Source organism: Acomys russatus, chromosome 19, assembly GCF_903995435.1.
Source record: "Acomys russatus chromosome 19, mAcoRus1.1, whole genome shotgun sequence".
NCBI classification, from domain to species: domain Eukaryota; kingdom Metazoa; phylum Chordata; class Mammalia; order Rodentia; family Muridae; genus Acomys; species Acomys russatus.
The window spans coordinates 15860434-15877795 of NC_067155.1; the positions used below are offsets into that span (position 1 = coordinate 15860434).

At 55.3% G+C, this 17362-nt stretch overlaps 2 protein-coding genes across 2 annotated transcripts; one reads left to right on the forward strand and one right to left on the reverse strand.

Moving 5' to 3' along the window:
• The first annotated feature begins 1829 nt into the window (after positions 1-1829).
• Positions 1830-4142, forward strand: Znf526 (zinc finger protein 526). Its single transcript, XM_051162604.1, has one exon. The coding sequence runs from the start codon at positions 1995-1997 to the stop codon at positions 3990-3992; it is 1998 nt and encodes a 665-aa protein (XP_051018561.1). The 5' UTR covers positions 1830-1994; the 3' UTR covers positions 3993-4142.
• Positions 4143-6349: 2207 nt separating this feature from the next.
• Positions 6350-16040, reverse strand: Gsk3a (glycogen synthase kinase 3 alpha). The gene is made up of 11 exons (XM_051162606.1): positions 15743-16040; positions 13993-14180; positions 12340-12423; positions 11885-11995; positions 10051-10181; positions 9853-9959; positions 9062-9159; positions 8874-8969; positions 8066-8252; positions 7693-7785; positions 6350-7002 (listed from the first exon to the last, which is right to left on the reverse strand). The coding sequence occupies exons 1-11, from the start codon at positions 16023-16025 to the stop codon at positions 6929-6931; spliced, it is 1452 nt and encodes a 483-aa protein (XP_051018563.1). The 5' UTR covers positions 16026-16040; the 3' UTR covers positions 6350-6928.
• Positions 16041-17362: the final 1322 nt, after the last annotated feature.

A 17362-nucleotide genomic window follows, 5' to 3' on the forward strand; every position in this document is an offset into this window, starting at 1 on the left:
TTTTGATGTGTGTGCCCACATACCTTGTAGAATTTCTCCATTCACTCTTGACCTGATGCAGGTCACGTAGCATGGTCACGTAGCATCTTGTCCGTGGGACTGTAATCAGGCCGACTGCAACCCTCCCCCTCCTCCTGCCAACACCTCCACCCCACCTCCACTCCACCTCCACCCCGTTTGATTATTTCTAGGGGAGTCATTTGTGGAATGGTTTAAACTTTAGGAAACGCTAGGTGTAGTGACACATGCTTTTGATGCCAGCACTGGGGAGGTATAAGCAGATAGGTTTCTGTGGGCTTGAGGCCACTCCCAGGGCTACAGAAAAGCGTTTCAAAACAAAACAAGTTTAAGACCCACTTAATGGGGGATTTGGCATTGGTAGATAAAGAAAGTTTAGCTTCTGAGCGGTTAGCAAACCATTTATTCACTGAGCATTTATTGGGTATCAACTAAAAACAGGCTTTGTGCTAGACTGTATGTTGTGGAAATTAATAGAATGGGAGAACCAGGCTTGGTTGGCGCACACCTGTCATCCCAGCACTCTGGGAAGCAGAGACAGGCAGATCTCTGTGAGTTTGAGGCCAGCCTGGTCTACAAAGTGAGGCCAGGACAGGCAGGGCTACGCAGAGAAGCCCAGTCTCGAAAAACAAAACAAAATAGAATGAGAGAGCTGGTTGGTAGAAGTGTGGTGTGGACAAGGATGGTTAAGGTCCCAGGGCCACACTTCCTATAGGGAACTGAATACCTCTGTGTACCTACCGTGTGCTGGGCATCTTTCTTGGAACTGGAAACACCTCAGTGGTGAAAACTAAAATACCTGCCCTCTGAGAGCAAGACATGAGCAGCTTTTATTACCACAGCTACAAGCTACAGTCTGCATGCTTCTGGCATGAGCAGAATTGAAGATGTGAAGGGGGGGGGGGGCCACTGGCACTAGGGAGGCGGAGAAAACAAGGCAGGGAACCAGACTTCCCTGTGTTTACAGTGAGGTCAGGGCCAGCCTCTGCATAAACCCCAGGCTCAAAAACAAAAACATGTACTCATGTATACAGGCACATAGTAACATAAGTCAAAAATTTAAAAAAAAAAAATGGTGGTGGGGCCCTTCAGGGTGACGCAGTGGGGGAAGGCAATTGGCAATAACTTTGATAGCCTGGGTTTAACCCCAGAACCCGCTTGGTGGGGGAGAAGAACCAAATCCCCCAAGTTACGTTAAAATCTCCTTAAAATGTGGGGATGGAAACCGGCCGTGGTGGCGCACGCCTATAATCCCACCACTCAGGGAGGCAGAGGCAAGTGGATCTCTGTGAGTTGAAGGCCAGGCTGGTCTACAAAGTGAGTCCAAAACTGCCAAGGTTACACAGAGAAAACCCTGTTTCAAATAAATAAGTGGGGATTGGATCAGATGGCTAGTTTCTAGGCTTAAGGGGTGGGGGGGTTCATGGAATGAACTGTGGGCTACTGCTATGTGAAAGGGGTTGGGGGTTGGGTTAGGTTGAGGCCAGACAGAGTAGGGGAGGTAGGACACAGGGGCAGATGCGAAAGTTTTGTATCCCAAGTACTTAGTTGGTGTGGTGTGTGCACCTGAAATCCTAGTACTGGGAGGCTGAGGAAAAAGAATTGCCTCACCGCCGTCCTCTACCACATACTGAGGTTGAGGCCGGCCTGGGTTGCACAGAAACCCAAGAAAGGTGCTGCACAAACAGGACACAGAATGGACAAAGGCTCGGGGGGGGGGGGGGGAGAAATCTCAAAAAGAGCGTCACTGGGCCTCAGGGCAGCATCAGAGGTCAGGCTGCAGAGTACCCATATTCTCTCTTGCTTCCCTGACTGTAGCAGCTGTGACAGGCTCAGAGACATGGGATCATGAAAGACTGAGGGATAAACATAGAACTAACACTTGGGTCAGTAGCGGAGTGAGCATTCCACATGTTTGGGTTCCTGGTGTGCCACTGGCCTCTGCCCCTCTTTCTCCAGGCACTGCCTTCCCAATAATGGCAGAGATGGTGGCCGAGGCAGTTGAGACGCCAAGCCAGTCACCAGGAGCAGTGGAGCTTTCAACACCTCTGTCCGGAGAGCTGGCGGAGTTGGCGACAGCAGTGACTGAGGTGACGTCCGGGGAGGCCCTGGCCTCGTCCCTCTTCTTCCAGCGCCACCAGTTCATGTGCTCTGAGTGTGGCAGCCTCTACAACACCCTGGAGGAAGTCCTCTCCCACCAGGAACAGCACCTGCTCACCGTGTCAGAGGAGGAGACGCTGACCACCCAGGACGCGGGGCTGGGGCCCGAGCTGGGGCCTGGCACCGGGGAGGGACCTTTCCAGTGTGGTGAGTGCAGCCAGATCATCCTCTCCCCCAGTGAGCTCCTGGCCCACCAGGATGCTCACCTGCAGGAGTCGGCAAGCCAAATCCAGTACCAGTGTGGAGACTGCCATGAGCTCTTTCCCTCGCCTGAGCTGTGGGTGGCTCATCGCAAGACTCAACACCTCCCCAGCGCAGCCGATGAGCCACCTCCCCTGCCTCCCCCGCCACCGTCACCACCACCCCCGCCACCAGAAGTCAAGATGGAGCCCTACGAGTGTCCTGAGTGTTCCGCCCTTTGTGCCACCCCTGAGGAGTTCTTGGAGCATCAGGGCACCCACTTTGACTCCCTGGAGAAGGAGGAGCGCAATGGGTTGGAAGAGGAGGATGACGAGGAGGAAGAGGACGGGGAAGACGATGATGAAGAGACGGATGAGGAGGAAGCAGCCACAGAGCTTCCTGCTGAAGACATGGGGGGTGACAAGTCCGTGGCTGATCCGACTCAGAGCTGTGGGGATTGTTCCCAGCACCGTGGCTCTTCAGGGCCACGCCGCAGACACCGTCGGGCATCTCGCGGCCCGGCATCAGCCACCCACCCCTTCCACTGCAGCCAGTGCCAGCGTAGCTTCAGCTCTGCTAACCGGCTGATGGCTCATGGCCGGGCCCACGTGGGTGGCACCCACGAGTGTACCACCTGCTCCAAGGTCTTCAAGAAGGCGGCCTCTCTGGAGCAGCACCAGCGGCTCCACCGTGGAGAAGCCCGCTACCTCTGTGTGGACTGTGGCCGTGGCTTTGGCACTGAGCTCACCTTGGTAGCCCACCGCCGGGCCCACACTGCCAACCCATTGCACCGCTGTCGCTGTGGCAAGACCTTCAGCAACATGACCAAGTTCCTCTACCACCGGCGAACTCACGCTGGGAAAAGTGGAACCCCCACCAGGGTAGCAACTGTCTCCCCAACTCCAGCTGAGCCCACGCCTTCACCCCCACCCCCGCCTGCCCAGCTGCCTTGTCCACAGTGCCCCAAGTCCTTCGCCTCGGCCTCCCGGCTCTCCAGGCACCGACGGGCAGTGCACGGCCCCCCTGAGCGCAGGCACAGGTGCGGGGTCTGTGGCAAGGGCTTCAAGAAGCTGGTCCATGTGCGCAACCACCTGCGCACCCACACAGGGGAGAGGCCCTTTCAGTGTCACTCCTGTGGCAAGACCTTTGCCTCCTTAGCCAACCTCAGCCGCCACCAGCTGACCCACACAGGTGTGCGTCCCTACCAGTGCCTAGACTGTGGCAAGCGCTTCACACAGAGCTCCAACCTGCAGCAGCACCGGCGCCTACACCTACGGCCGGTGGCCTTTGCACGGGCCCCTCGCCTTCCCATCACTGGCCTCTACAACAAGAGCCCTTACTACTGCGGGACCTGTGGACGCTGGTTCCGCGCCATGGCAGGTCTTCGACTGCACCAGCGGGTCCATGCCCGAGCCAGGACTTTGACACTACAGCCTCCCAGATCACCCTCTCCGGTCCCGCCCCCGCCCCCTGAACCTCAGCAGACTATCATGTGCACAGAGCTTGGGGAGACCATCGCCATCATAGAGACATCCCAGCCACTGGCGCTGGAGGATACACTGCAGCTGTGCCAGGCGGCGCTGGGGGCCAGTGAAGCCAGTGGACTGTTGCAGTTGGACACGACCTTTGTGTGACAAAGCCCAAGAGCCACTGATAAAAAGGATTTGGCAACAAGGTTGAGCATAGGCACCACGGGGGAGAGGACCTGCGAGCTAACATGGTACCCACATGTCAGGATCCACCCTGCTGGCCTCCTGCAACTGCTGACTCCTCCGAACAGGAAGAACCCCCGCCAAGTGTCTCCTGTCTTTCTCTGCGCAAGGTGACACTGAAGCTCTGAAAAGTGGTGTGGTCTATCTCAGCCCCTGCTGCTGCCTTGCAGAACGGGGTTTGCCAAGGCTCTTTCTTTGCACGGCATCACCCGGTGCTCAGCAACATCAGGTAACCCCAACTGAGCACCAACCATGTGCCAGGCCTGTGTCAGACACTCGTATACCTCTTCAGATCTGCTTGGAACCCCCGCTTTCCCCCGGTCCTTCCGTGGGCTTTGGGGCCTGGGACTTAGCTCTGCCTGGGACAGGAAGTACTTAAGTTTCCCTGGCCTTGCTTCATCTCGGTCTTGACAGCATGAAATCCATCCGTAGGTACCCCCAGTGCTCAGCTCAGACTGGGTGACGGTGAAGACCCAGGAATGAAGCAGACACAGCTCTGCACTCAGGCATGCTCAGCCCGGCAGGAGCAGCAAACGGAAGGGCAGACAGCTTGCCACTACACAGGCAAGGCTGCCAGTGTTCAAGGGTTCCCTCACATGTGCCATGGCACCCAGGCTAAAGGCGAGTCAGGTCTAAGGACTCCTGGGCTGGGATGGGGAAGTGTAGGGACAGTGGAATCTGAGAACAGACTTCTTAGTGGTGCCAGTTCCTGAAGTGCAGGTAGGCATCTGCCAGTGCAAGAGGAAAAGAGCATTTCAGGCGGGCCATCCAGGTATAGTCGCAGGGTACACCCGACCGCCTGGCAGTATCAGGCAGGACTCCCTGAGATGGCCTTGGGTGTCATTCCTGTTGTACAAGTGAGGAAACAGGACAGAGAATTGCCCAGGCCTTTGGCTGGGTGGAGGTGCTGTGAGCTTTGGGTGCAGTTCTTAGGCCTATCTGTATTGCTCTGAGTAAGACCGCAGCCCCAACAGCCGCTGATGGCAGAGGACTTACTCTCCTTGGAGAAGGCAGTGTCATAGATACTTGGAATTTGAGGGACCTTGGAAACAGGAAGTGATCCCATTTTCTTAGGGTGTCCTTCTGCTCCCTAAGCAGCTGTAGGTTAATTTGGGAGGTCAGTGGGGCAGGGCTTCCCCAGCCGCCACAGGCCGCAAGCTCTAATAAGTGAAGCGGGGTGCTGCTGGGGTCTGGGGCTGCCTAAGAGATAAGCCCAGGCTTTGGAAATTGGGGTGAGTAGTTGAAGGCACTGTCACAGGGAGGATGTCATGTCTCCCTGGATCAGAGCAAGGTGAGTGGTAGGCTGGCCACGGTCCAGGAGAGGCTGGACAGGGCTGAGTAGAGATTTGAGGGTCAGGTGGGTAAGACCAAGACAGTGACCACATGGTCACCCAGTAGGAGGAGGACACGGGTCTGTCCCTAACCAGCTATGCTCATCCTACTTCGTGACTGGTTTGAAGAGACGCAGGATGAGAAAGGAGCCCCCGGCGCCTCTGTAAGCATCTGGCAGGGCCCGGCATTTTGGGAGTCCCAGTAAGGCTATGTCCCCAGTTCCTTCTGTGCATCAGGAGGACCCAGAGTCGCTCCCTCCCAGGTCTCCTTCCTGAGCCTCCTACCCACTCACGGTTGGCACCATGTGGAGACACCATTTCCTTCTGCCCATGGTCCCCACCATCTGGCTTCAGCAGATTTTAAAAGTCAAGGGAAAGAGCCTGGCAAGGTGGCACGAGCCTGCAGTCCCAGTATTTGGGAACCTAAAGCAAGATGGTCTTGAATTCCAGGCAAGCCTGAGCTATAGTGGAAGACCACCTCAAAAAATAAAAAAGAAGAAAAGCTAAGCCCTCCACCTTGCCAAGGTTGCCACTTCCCAACACCCCTAAGAGTGAAGCAGGCGGGCACCCTGCTTCAGACAGAGCTATGCCTCGGGAATCTGCCCTCCACACACACCCACACTACTCAATTTCCAGGCAGTTTGATATTTGGCCAAAGAGACTCTTCATCCAGGGTCAGGCCCTGACTCCGCCTCCTCAGTTCTGGGTGTGAAGCCCTCTAAGTGACTGCTCTCACCACCCAGGATGCTCGTCCGTCCTTTCCCTGGCTAAACAGATAGGTGGTGCCAGGTAGTGGGCAGGTTCCACTGGTGTGGTGGATAAGCACTAGTGGTACTGGGGCTTCTAGCTTCTCAGTGTCCCCCTGCCTGAGGTGCAACTCATCCCACACCCTGAACACCCCCCCACCCCCGAGCTCTGCAGAAACTGGCAGCCAGACAGGAAGAAGGGTTTCATGCCAATAATTTATTGAACGGAGGTCTGTACACAGGCAAACCTTACTGTGGAAACTAAGACACCAGGGGCTCTCCCCACTCCCCACTTTCAGGATGGGTAGGGAGGAAGCCTTGGGAGCAGAGGGCAGAGGGGAATACAGCTGGGGAGGGGGGCGGGTTGGATGGTGTGAATTGACGTTTTCTTTAAGAAAAAAATTATAACAATCTATTTACACCCAGGGGCCAGGGGAGGGAAGAGGAGGTGGGCTGGGCTGGTTCTATTTACAAGGGACATGAGGGGCAGGGGAAGGAGTGGTAGTCTGGGGGAGGGGAGGGGACCAAGGGGGTAGAAGGTCCTCAGGCCCCAAACCCCCTGTCCTTCTTTCTCTTCCCTCCCCGCAACCAGTTAAAATCCTCTTTAAAAAGCCCACCGCACAGGTGAGGCTGGTGAGGGAGCCTGGATGCTGGGGTAGTTCATTTACCTCTGCCCTCTGGTCTAGGCCCAGCCAGGGCAGGATCTTGATGGGCTATGGCCCGCTTCCCAGCCCCACCTGGGGGTTCCCAGATGGATGTGGAGGGGTCGGCGGCGGGGCCCTCAGGAAGAATTAGCGAGGGTAGGTGTGGCATCGGATGCCTGCCAGTCTTGGCTGGTCTGAGTCTCAGTTAAAGCTGAAGGAGAGGGAAGGAGTGGACAGTTAGCCCTGCATCATCACACCCTCACGCCGACAGCTTCAACAAGCTGGCGACTGCCGCTCCAAGTCAGGGCTACAAACTCAGATGCCAAAGGGCCAGCCCGACACTAAAGTGGCTCACACCAGGGAGCCAGGCACCATGGAAGAAAGGGGGCAGCTGATATAGTGCCAACTGCCATCAGGGGACAGGCAGGCCATGGCTGCCAAGTCAGATTTTCTTCTCCCAAAGAAACAAGAAATCTGGTTTTGTTTTTGACCCAAAATGGCCCTAACACGTGGGCAACTTTCTGTTAATTTGTTCAGACCAAAGAATGTTTGGTCTTCCCGTTAGCATTTGAACACAAACGTGGGCACTACTGCCCTATGAAGCTGGTTGCTGGCCAGGTGTGGTGGCACGCGCCTTTAATCCCAGCACTCGGGAGGCAGAGGCAGGTGCATCACTGTGAGTTCGAGGCCAGCCTGGTCTACAAAGTGAGTCTAGGACAGCCAAGGCTACACAGACCCTGTCTTGAAAAACCAAAAAAAAAAAAGGGGGGGGGGGGCCTGGTTGCTGACATACTGTAAAATATGTCTTTGTCATCAAATGTCAACAACTTAAAGCCATCAGGGAACTACAGAAGCCCACGTGACATGCACTGCTTAAGCCTCAGCACATTCCCCACCTTACCTTGTGAGGACGAGGTGAGGGCAGCAGGGCCTGCTGGGGACCTCAAGTGAGGAGGGATGAGAATGGCATTGAGAGACGGTTGGATGGAGAGTTCTAGAAACAGGAATTGACATGTTCAGAGGGGCAGGCTTATGAGTGCTAGGATGGGGCACCAAGCAAGGACCTAGTCATTGGCATGGCCAGGTGGTAGGGACTAGCCACAAGACTCTGAGGTGTGAACTGGAAAAGGCCCAGCATCCAGCCGCAATGTGGAGACAGCTGGCCGAGCCTTAGGGCCTCCATGCCCTCTCTGCTCCCTAGTCCTGTCTGCATTCAACACCAAGCCTCTCCATGTTCCCCCAACAACTCCACTGGCCCCAAGCTGTGCTCTCACCACCAGGACTGAAGTTGAAGAGGGGGGGAAGTGGGCGGTTGTTGGGGAGCTGGGTTCCAGGACACCGCAGTTCATCAAAGAAGCTGTGGGCACAGGCCTCTAGTGGGGAGAGCCTTGAAGATGGAGTGTACTCCAGCAGGCTTGAGCAGAGTGCAATGGCCTCAGGTGGTGTCCGAGATTTGAACACCTGTGGGTAGAATTCAGATGGTGAGACGTGCTGTGACCCCTAAGTGGTGTGTGTCACTGTGCCCACCTATGGCTGCCTGCCTCCCAAACAACCCCCCTCCCCAGTGAGGAAACAGGCATAAGCACCGCGATGGGCAGCCAGCTCAGGGTCCACGACTTAATGAATCCTGATGCTAAACTCTGTTTACTTGCCACCACACAAATGGGAATCTTGTATTTACCTATGGGTTCCCAACTTTTACAATTCTATAAACTTCGCGATCTCAAAGTGTTGTTGACTGTGTCTCTGGACAACTTCAGATATCACCCCCACCATAATTTATTTTTATTTTTTTAGATGTGTTTACTTATGTATATGAATGTTTTGCCTGTGTACATGTGTGTTAGCCACATGCATGCCTGTAGGATCCCCTGGAACTGGGCTTACAGGTGGTTGTGAGCCGCCATGTGGGTGCTGGGAATCGAACCCAGGTCCTCTGCAAGAGTAACAAGTGCTCTTAACTACTTAGCCATCTCTCGAGCCCCGCAAGCCATGATATTTCAGCCAGGTTCCCACAGCAGGTGGCCTCCAAGGGGACCCACCCTTCAGCCATGCTTCCCAAGTCCCTATTTCTGCCCCTACCTTTGTCCAGGGGTGAGCTTTGATCTGGGGGAACTTGAACTCTGTGTAGTTGGGGTTCATCTCTCGGATTTGTTCCCTAGTTGGTGTTCCTAGTACCTGTAAAGGAAAGTGGGGTTTTGAGACAAGGGCCGTTTCCTCAGGTGCCCCATTCCCCTCCCCGCTTTCCCTGGTCCTGGCCCTGTCCTCACCTTGATGATCTCCACAAGCTGGTCCACCCCACTGTCCCCAGGGAAGATGGGTTGGCCAAGCAGCAGCTCAGCCAGTACACAGCCAGCTGACCACACATCTGAAGGGAAGGACAGAGGGTTAGCACTGGACAGCCAAGCCGCCCAGCCCACTCCTTTTGCCAACACTGCTCCTCATGGCTGTCTACAGAGGCACTGCAGCAGCAGCCACTGTCTCAAGACAGTCGGTGCTCACAGCCCTCATGCCCTGTGAGTGACCCCAACGAGCCCTTCTCTGCTCCTCATCCAGGCCAACACGAGGCCTGACCCTTTCAGTCCTGGGCTACCCTCACCACCTGGCCTCTGTCCTGCCACGGGAAGAGCCGTGGCCTCGCCTGCTCACCCCTCCTACGCTGTACCGTGACCTGCACGGTACAAGTTCCCACCTAAGAACCTCAAGGCTCCTCAGACGGACACTCTTCTTCAAACCTTCCCAGACATGTTCTCATTTCAGCTCTCCCTCAGGATCAGAAAGGCAGGCCCGGGGAGCAGGCCATACCCTCATGGTGACGCTTCCCAAGTAGCTGCCAGCCCCTTCCCCAAATAAGAACAGGCTGACCAAGAGGTCCTAGGCGGAAGTGGACTCTGCAGTAAGTCAGACTTGAGGCCTCAGCCCTGCCCTGGCTGGCTCTGCAGTCCCTGCGGTGGCTGCTAGCTACTCTAACTAGACGCAGCAGCAGCCTGCTGGGCCTCTGAGCACTAGTAAAGGACACAGAGCGAGCGCTCATCACCAAGACCGTCACTCCCCAACTGACCTATGGATGAGGTGTAATCTGTGGCTCCAAAGATGAGTTCTGGGGCGCGGTAGTACCGAGAGCAAATGTAGGAGACATTGGGCTCCCCCCGAACCAACTGCTTTGCACTGTGGGAAAAGAGGGCAGGGTTAACCATGGAATCCAGTGGAAGGCTCTCTCACCCCTGCAGGCCCCCCACACGCTCCAGGTCAGACCTACCTGCCAAAATCGCAGAGCTTGAGGACAGCAGTGTCAGGGTCCACAAGCAAATTCTGGGGCTTGATGTCACGGTGACACACGCCTTGGGAGTGGATGTAGGCCAAGCTCCGGAAAAGCTGGTACATGTACACCTAGGATGGGCAGGGCACAGCTCAGCTCTAGCCTGCACAACACACCGCTGGTCCGTTGGCCCATGGCCTCAACTCCTGAACTCTGTTGGAGTCCCCAAACTTTAATGGAGGACTTACGAAGACAGACCACAGGGCCCCATTCCCAGTTTTGAGTCTGAACCCTGAGGATGGCATGCTGGCATTGGGCCCCACATAAGGAGCTGCTTGCTGCTCCAGTTACCCCAGCATGAGCCTACGTGATACCATGTGGTGGCGCACGCCTTTCATCCCAGCACTCAGGAGGCAGAGGCAGGCGGATCACTGTGAGTTCGAGGCCAGCCTGGTCTACAAAGCGAGTCTAGGACAGCCAGGGACACACAGAGAAACCCTGTCTTGAAATACCAAAAAAAAAAAAAAAAAAAAAAAGTGACAGCGGAAAGTCTTGGCATACCCAGGCTATGGAGCAGGCACTCCACTCCCCCCCCCACAAGCTGCCACCTTGGAGGGCCTCAGCCTCCCACCTCCAGCAGCGCCACGCACAGCTCTGCTCCAGTGTCACTTCCTGCCTTCCCTACGCCCACTAACTAGAGCCTAAGTAAGGCTCTCAGTTTTGATTGGTTTTTAATCTGTATAACATCTTGATTGTATGTACATGCCTGCCTCTAGGGTAACGGGGTGACACACGTGCCATAGACTACAGGTGGCAATAGGACAACTGGCTGGTGTTGGTTCTTTCTTCTCATTGTTTGTACCCCAGGAATTGGTCCTCAAGCTTAGCAGCAAGCACCTTTACCCATGGAACCTTTCTGGGTTTTTTGTTTTTTTTTTTTTTTCCTTTTGAAGCAGGGTCATACCCTGGTTCCAGGCTGGCCTTGAACTTGAAACCTGCCTGCTCAGCCTCCCCATGCTGGGATCATAAACATGCACCACTGTGCAGCCAGGACCTTTGCATCTGCATTCTCCTGAGTCCCCTGGGCCTAAGCCAGTACCTGATATGTACAAACTGGTCAGTTGCTTGACATCCCCCCCTCCTGCCCTCCCAGCATTCCTTTCTCACTCCCAAGCCAGGTAGGAAGGGGCTTTCAGTTTCCAGCTCCCTAAGGCCCTCTATACACCAGCAGCTCCTCAGCTTTGTCATTTTCCTTGATGGCGCCTGTCACCTCACCAAACATACTTCTTCTGTTTTAAACACATGAGAGCTTACTATATAGCCCAGGGTGGCCTTGAACTCAGAGATCCTCCTAAGTGCTGGGACAAAAGGTTCGTGCCACCGTGCCCAGCCAAACAGCTCTTCAAGGGCAAGGCCTGGGTCTCAAGTCAGCTAAGCTTCCGGAAGTGCTCAGCACAGGGGTGAGCACAGGAGCAGCCGCAGTGTGGCTCCCATGACTGGTACATGTGCAGCTGCAATCACAGGCACAGCCCAGGTACAAGGTACTGAAGCCACAGGGGACGCAGCTCCCAGGAGGGGAGAGTCCTGCCTGGCTCCTCTGAGTAGGCACACTCCTCCTCTTACTCTGTGCTTTCCTGAACGGCACTGGTCCTACTGTGTGGAGCAGTTCCTTTTCCACCCCCTTGGCCTTGGCTTAGCCGAGCCCATTTACAAGCCACAGAGCTGAGGATGGGGAACAGAAGCCTCCCAAGCCTCCCACCCTGGAGGATAAGAGCCCAGACACAGGTGGCCCCGGCCGGGCCTAGGGCTGGGCTCCAGCAGCCTGCCTGCCTACCTTGACGTAGATGATAGGGATGACCAGCTTGGCCTTGGTAAAGTGACGGGCCACTCGGTACACCGTCTCGGGCACGTATTCCAGCACCAGATTTAAATACAGCTCATCTTTCTGGAGAGCAAAATAGAGATGTGAGGCGTCTTAAGAAGGGGGGGGGGGGGGGCGGCTGGAGAGATGGTTCAGTGGTTAAGAGCACTGTCTGCTCTTCCAGAGGACCTGAGTTCAATTCCCAGCAACCACATGGTGGCTCACAACCATCTATAATGTGGTCTGATGCGTGCTGTATACATAATAAATAAATCTTAAAAAAAAGAAGAAGAGAAGGAAGGGTGCAGACGACAGTGCGGGAAGACAGGAGCTCTCGGGAAAGGCCAGCCGCAGAATGGATAGAACTGGGGTGTGGTAACACACCCCCCCCCCCCCCCACACACACACCCAGATTCCCAATGTCTCACCTTCTCCCCACTGGAGTAGAAAAAGTACCGAAGCCTCACGATGTTGCAGTGGTCCAGCTTACGCATAATCTGCAGCTCTCGGTTCTTGAGGGCAAAGCGAGAGTCTCAATACATCCATTCCCGGCCTCCCTCCCCCAGTACCCTCACATCCACCAACTGTTCCCCTGTGCCCCAAACTCAAGGCTGTAGGGGGAGAAAGGGAGGGTTATTTCTTCACCCTGATCCCCCCCCCATCTCCCCCCCACCCCCCGCTCATATGCAAGCTGGAGACTGATGGGCCAGTCAGTCCGGGGCCACTAATGTGTTTTCTTCAACCTGCTTTTGAGAAGTTTTCTAACCTATAAAGCCTGATTATTTGCCTCATCAAGCCGGTCCTCGGCATCTCTTGAAAAATTGACTGAAGCAAGGCCTAGTGGTGCTGGCCTGTAATCTCTGCTACTCAGAGGGCTAAGGTGGGAGGATTTCAAGTTCAAGGACAGTCAAAAGAGAAAGAGTGCTAGGGCTCTAGCTAGCTCAGTCAGTGGTCTAGCCCTCACATAGCATGGGCAAACCTCTGGGTTCACTCCCACTGCCACCAAAACTAAGGAGATCAGAGCACGCAGACACCACCGAGCACTGGCACAAGCAGCAGTGGACACGCGGTGGCTGCCTGGTTCACCGTGACCCCCATCACTTTCCCCGAAGTACTGGGGGCGCCACTCTAGCTTAGATCCTAGACTCCAGACTTCTAATCTCATCTTCCACTCACGCCTGAGCCTCTTCCCACTGTCCCAGCCTCTAGGGCCTCAGATCCTGCTCATGTGTGCAGTTCAGCTCTATCAAGGTCTGACCAAGACCCCAGCGCCACTCACTGCCCAGCCCCACCCCAGCCCGCTATCCCATCTCATCTCATCTGGCACCCACAGAGCACCCTTCCCCCCCACCCCCGCACAGAGCCCGGCACCAAGACAAGGGGCCTAGGTGAGCGCTGTAAGGCCTGGATTCCTCTGGGTACCCGCTGACACCTGAGGCACAGCGTGACCTTCAGAGCTACCAGCATCAGCCTTAGCAGACTTTGTGCTGGAAGAGATGTGACCTAGGGGTTGAGGAGGACTTGTGAGTCAAACAGGCCCGAGCCTATCCCTGAGGGACCCTTACTGTGCAGCTTCACTTCTGCTGACTTGGAGCAGGAACAGCAGTACCTGCCCTCAGAGCCTCTCTGGGTAAATTAAATTAGAACTTGCCTGTCAAGCACTTACACTGAGGAAATGCCCAGTAAACACTAGCACTCAGCTGTTCTGAAATTTACATTTCCCATCTTCCCCTTAGTTCATTCCCTTCCTTCCTCCTCTCCTCAGGCCCATGCTTAGGTCCCGCCGAAACCCCAGGCTCAGGCTGACGAGCTGTGTCAACAGATGGACATGCTTGCCACGCAGCCCTCACGATCTGAGTTCGAGTCCTGCCTGGATCCACAGTGGAACAACCAGCTCCCACCAGCTGCCCCGACCTCCATGTACACACCACAGCACACTTAAGCCAGCCATGCAGACATCATGCATGTGCACATTGTAACAAATAAGTCCTATCAAGAACATGAAATTCCAGGCTGCAACTCTACTGCTGAGCACTCAGCACTCAGTCCCAGTGCCCAAACCTCCCGGCCACCCAAGCTACCTTGAACCTTTTGTCCTGAAGAACCTTCTTGATGGCCACCAGCTCCCTTGTCTCTGCCAGCCGTGCCTGGTACACGACGCCGAATGAGCCATTCCCAATCACTTTGATGTCGGTGTAAGCCACCTCCTGAGAACGCTCTGGGCCTTGGCCTAGAGTGGCCACCACTGTGGTCACCTTCCCGCTGTCACCTAAGGAACCAAGGGGATATAATCTATGGATCTTTCCTCTCTGGCCACCATAGCCCAGAGAGGGAAAGCTCACTGCGGGGGAAGGGACAGTGATTACTCTGTGGTTTGATACCTAAGCATGAGATTAGGACCTAAAGCCTCCCCCAAGGAACCCTAAATTCTGCCTCCTGTGTAGCAGGGCACCAACATACACACTTATTTTCCATTAGTGGGTAAAGCACCTTCTAATTCCTACTTCTAGCAACCAGCTGTGAGGTCACTTGGTGGTGGGGGCCACTGACACCACAGGTGTAGAATCCAGCCCCACTACGTTTCCCCAGCCTTTGGCCTCTTCCGCAGGGCAGGCACGAGGTACCACCTTCCCCTCAAAGGAGCAGAAGCAATGGGGGTGTTCCTTCTTCAGGAAAGCACTGGCCATATTCTCACAGCCCCCAAACACCGACTTGGAAATCCTCCCTGGCTGACAGAAATGAACTGACTGAAGTGCCACTGGCCTAACCCTCACTTGGGGTGGGCATGGGGGGGAGCGGGGACAGGGGCTGTTATTCTTTCTTTGCATTGGAAAGTGCACTGGCCTGGCCCCTCTCCATCTGTGTGGTCCAGAGTAGCACCTAACCTGACAACGGAGCAGCTAATCTCCAAGACAGCTGGGGGAATATTCCAGCCTGGGGCCTCTGGAGTAGCAACAAACCTTGGTGCCATTCCTAGTGACCCACTCCCTTCAGTAAACTTATAAACAATTTCTATTTGGGGGGGGGCAATGAGTGACACTTTGAAAAATAATCCTATATGGCTAATTTTCTTTTAAAAGAGCCAATGCCAGCCACTTCAAAACCATATTTTATAATAGGTGTGACTCTTGCCCCCCCCATTCCATTTTTGCTAAACGGCCCCCCCATTATTTTTAAAAAGAATCCCGACAATGAGCTTGATTTGGAGCCCGTGTCGAGTCTCAGTCTGTTCTTACTTGTAAACAGCAATGATTACTTACTGCCATCATTGGGGACACAAGTCTACACATTTTCAGTGGGTTAGGTGCTAATGCCAGGCCTTATGGTTTAAACCTGGCCCTGTTCTGTGGGAACATTAGTAATCCTGGGTCTGTATTTCCAAAAGATATTCAATCCAAATCCCCACTTTTTGATGGAAGGAAATGAGCAGCCCCATCCTCTCTCTCTCTTTTTTTTTTTTTTTTTTACAGATGGTGGCAGCGATCTTATTCTTGTCTCTTAGGGGACAGTAATCCTAGTTCACTGGCAAGTAACTATGACCTCTGATGCTGTTCTTTAGTGATGGCAACGTCGTCAAGTACTTGAGACCTTGATGGCTGGGAGAGTGGGATCTGTGACCTCTGTTTCTCGGGTGTTGATAATTCTGATTCTAAACTCCAAGTGATGGTACCCCCAAACTCCTTTATCTGGGGGACTGGGAGCTCAGATCCCGGGTTGAAGAAGCACGGTGACCCCGAGCTTCTATCTGGGTACATAAAAGAATCTGATCGCCCTTTTGATGGGCTTAGGAAGCCCAGATCACCACCCCACAGGTCGCCCCTAAGTACTCACGGCCCAGCTTCACTCCGGGCGGCGGGAAGCTGGTGCCCGCGCCGGGGCCACCGCTGCCTCCTCCGCCGCTGCCGCTGGGGCCACCCCCGGAGCTCGAGGCTCCCACGCCCCCACCCATAGCCCCGACTGACGCCTTCCCGCCGCCAGTGCCTCCTGGGCCGGAGGCCGAGCCCCCGGGGCCGCCGCCACCGCCTCCGCCTCCGCCGCCTGGCTCCGCGAACGAGCTGGTCCGCGCCCGGCCCGAGCCCCCAGGGCCGCCTCCCGAAGGCCCGCCGCCGCTCATGGCGCCGAGCGCAGGCCCAGGCCGCGGGGCTCGGGCTGCCTGGGCTGCCCCCGCCGCTGCCTCTGCCGCCGCCTCCCCTGGGCTCCGGCCTCTTCCAGGCCGCGCCGTTCGGGCTCCGGCTCCGGCCCAGCGCCCGCCGCGGGGCACGCCGGGAGATGAAGTCCCTCTGCCGTCGGCTTCGTTGTCACCACCCTCAACCCGCAAAGCACGCCGGGAACTGGAGTTCTCAAGGCCTCAGAGCACCTGGTCGCGAGGCGGGGGGGGGGGGGCGGTTTGCGTTGCACGCCGGGAAATGGAGTCCTGAGTAATGTCACCGGACTCTGCCAAAAGCCTACTCTGAAGCACCTCGGAAAACACAAAGCCACACACGTACTACACAGAGGCAGGTAGCAAGCTCCTTAGAGTATCTCAGATATAATGTCTTAGCCAATCCATTCCTGAGCAGCATCCAACCCTGATGCACGCCGGGAAATGGAGTCCGGTCACCCACCTACTCTATGGGCTGTCAGTGACTTCCTGCGCCGGATGCATTCTGGGAAATCGAGTCCGCACCCATGAATACTCAGTTCTCGAGCTGTGAGGCACACTGGGAAATGGAGTCGTCACCACGCCCTCACCGCATTGCAGGTGTTGAGCGGTCCATAAAACACGCTAGGAAATGAAGCGTCAGGTGGTCCTCAAACCCCAAGTAGATACTGTAACTGGAAGAGATAGGATAGGAAACCGAGAGGACATCGTGCTCGCTCGGCCCTGTTAGCTCCGCCGCAGTTCCTTCCGGGAAATGTAGTCGACACCAAGAGTTAAGCGCGTCGCTTCAGTGAGCCTGGTTTCTTCTGGGAAATGAAGTTCGGCACGGCCTCACCATTGACGAAGCGGACGGGAGCTGCTAGCTGCTAGAAGCATGCTGGGAATAATCCACAGTAGAATCTGACCCTTTGTGAAGCCAGGCTCAGGGACTTGGTGGGAACTGTAGTCCAAATGGGAGTCCTGTAGCTGAGAGTGTAGGTGAAAGGTTAAGGACAGCAGTTCCCAGGAGAAACTGTAATGTTACTATGTATCCTCCCTGGTCCTTAGGTCGTAGGAACTAAACCGCTCAGTGACTGCTGGAAAAAGGAGTCCCAAGTGGCCACATATTAGGAAGAGGGAAAAAAAACGTCTCCTCCCCGATTCAGTGAACTCTCCCGACCCTGTTTCAGAACACTTGTTTTCGGACAGTAGCAATATGGTTAGGACCAAGAGGATGAGCTGCAGGACGAGACAGAAAGTGGGGGAAGGAGAGAGAGAGAGAGAGATTTCTGTCCTGAATCCCCATTCAATTATTTTACGTCTACCCTCTT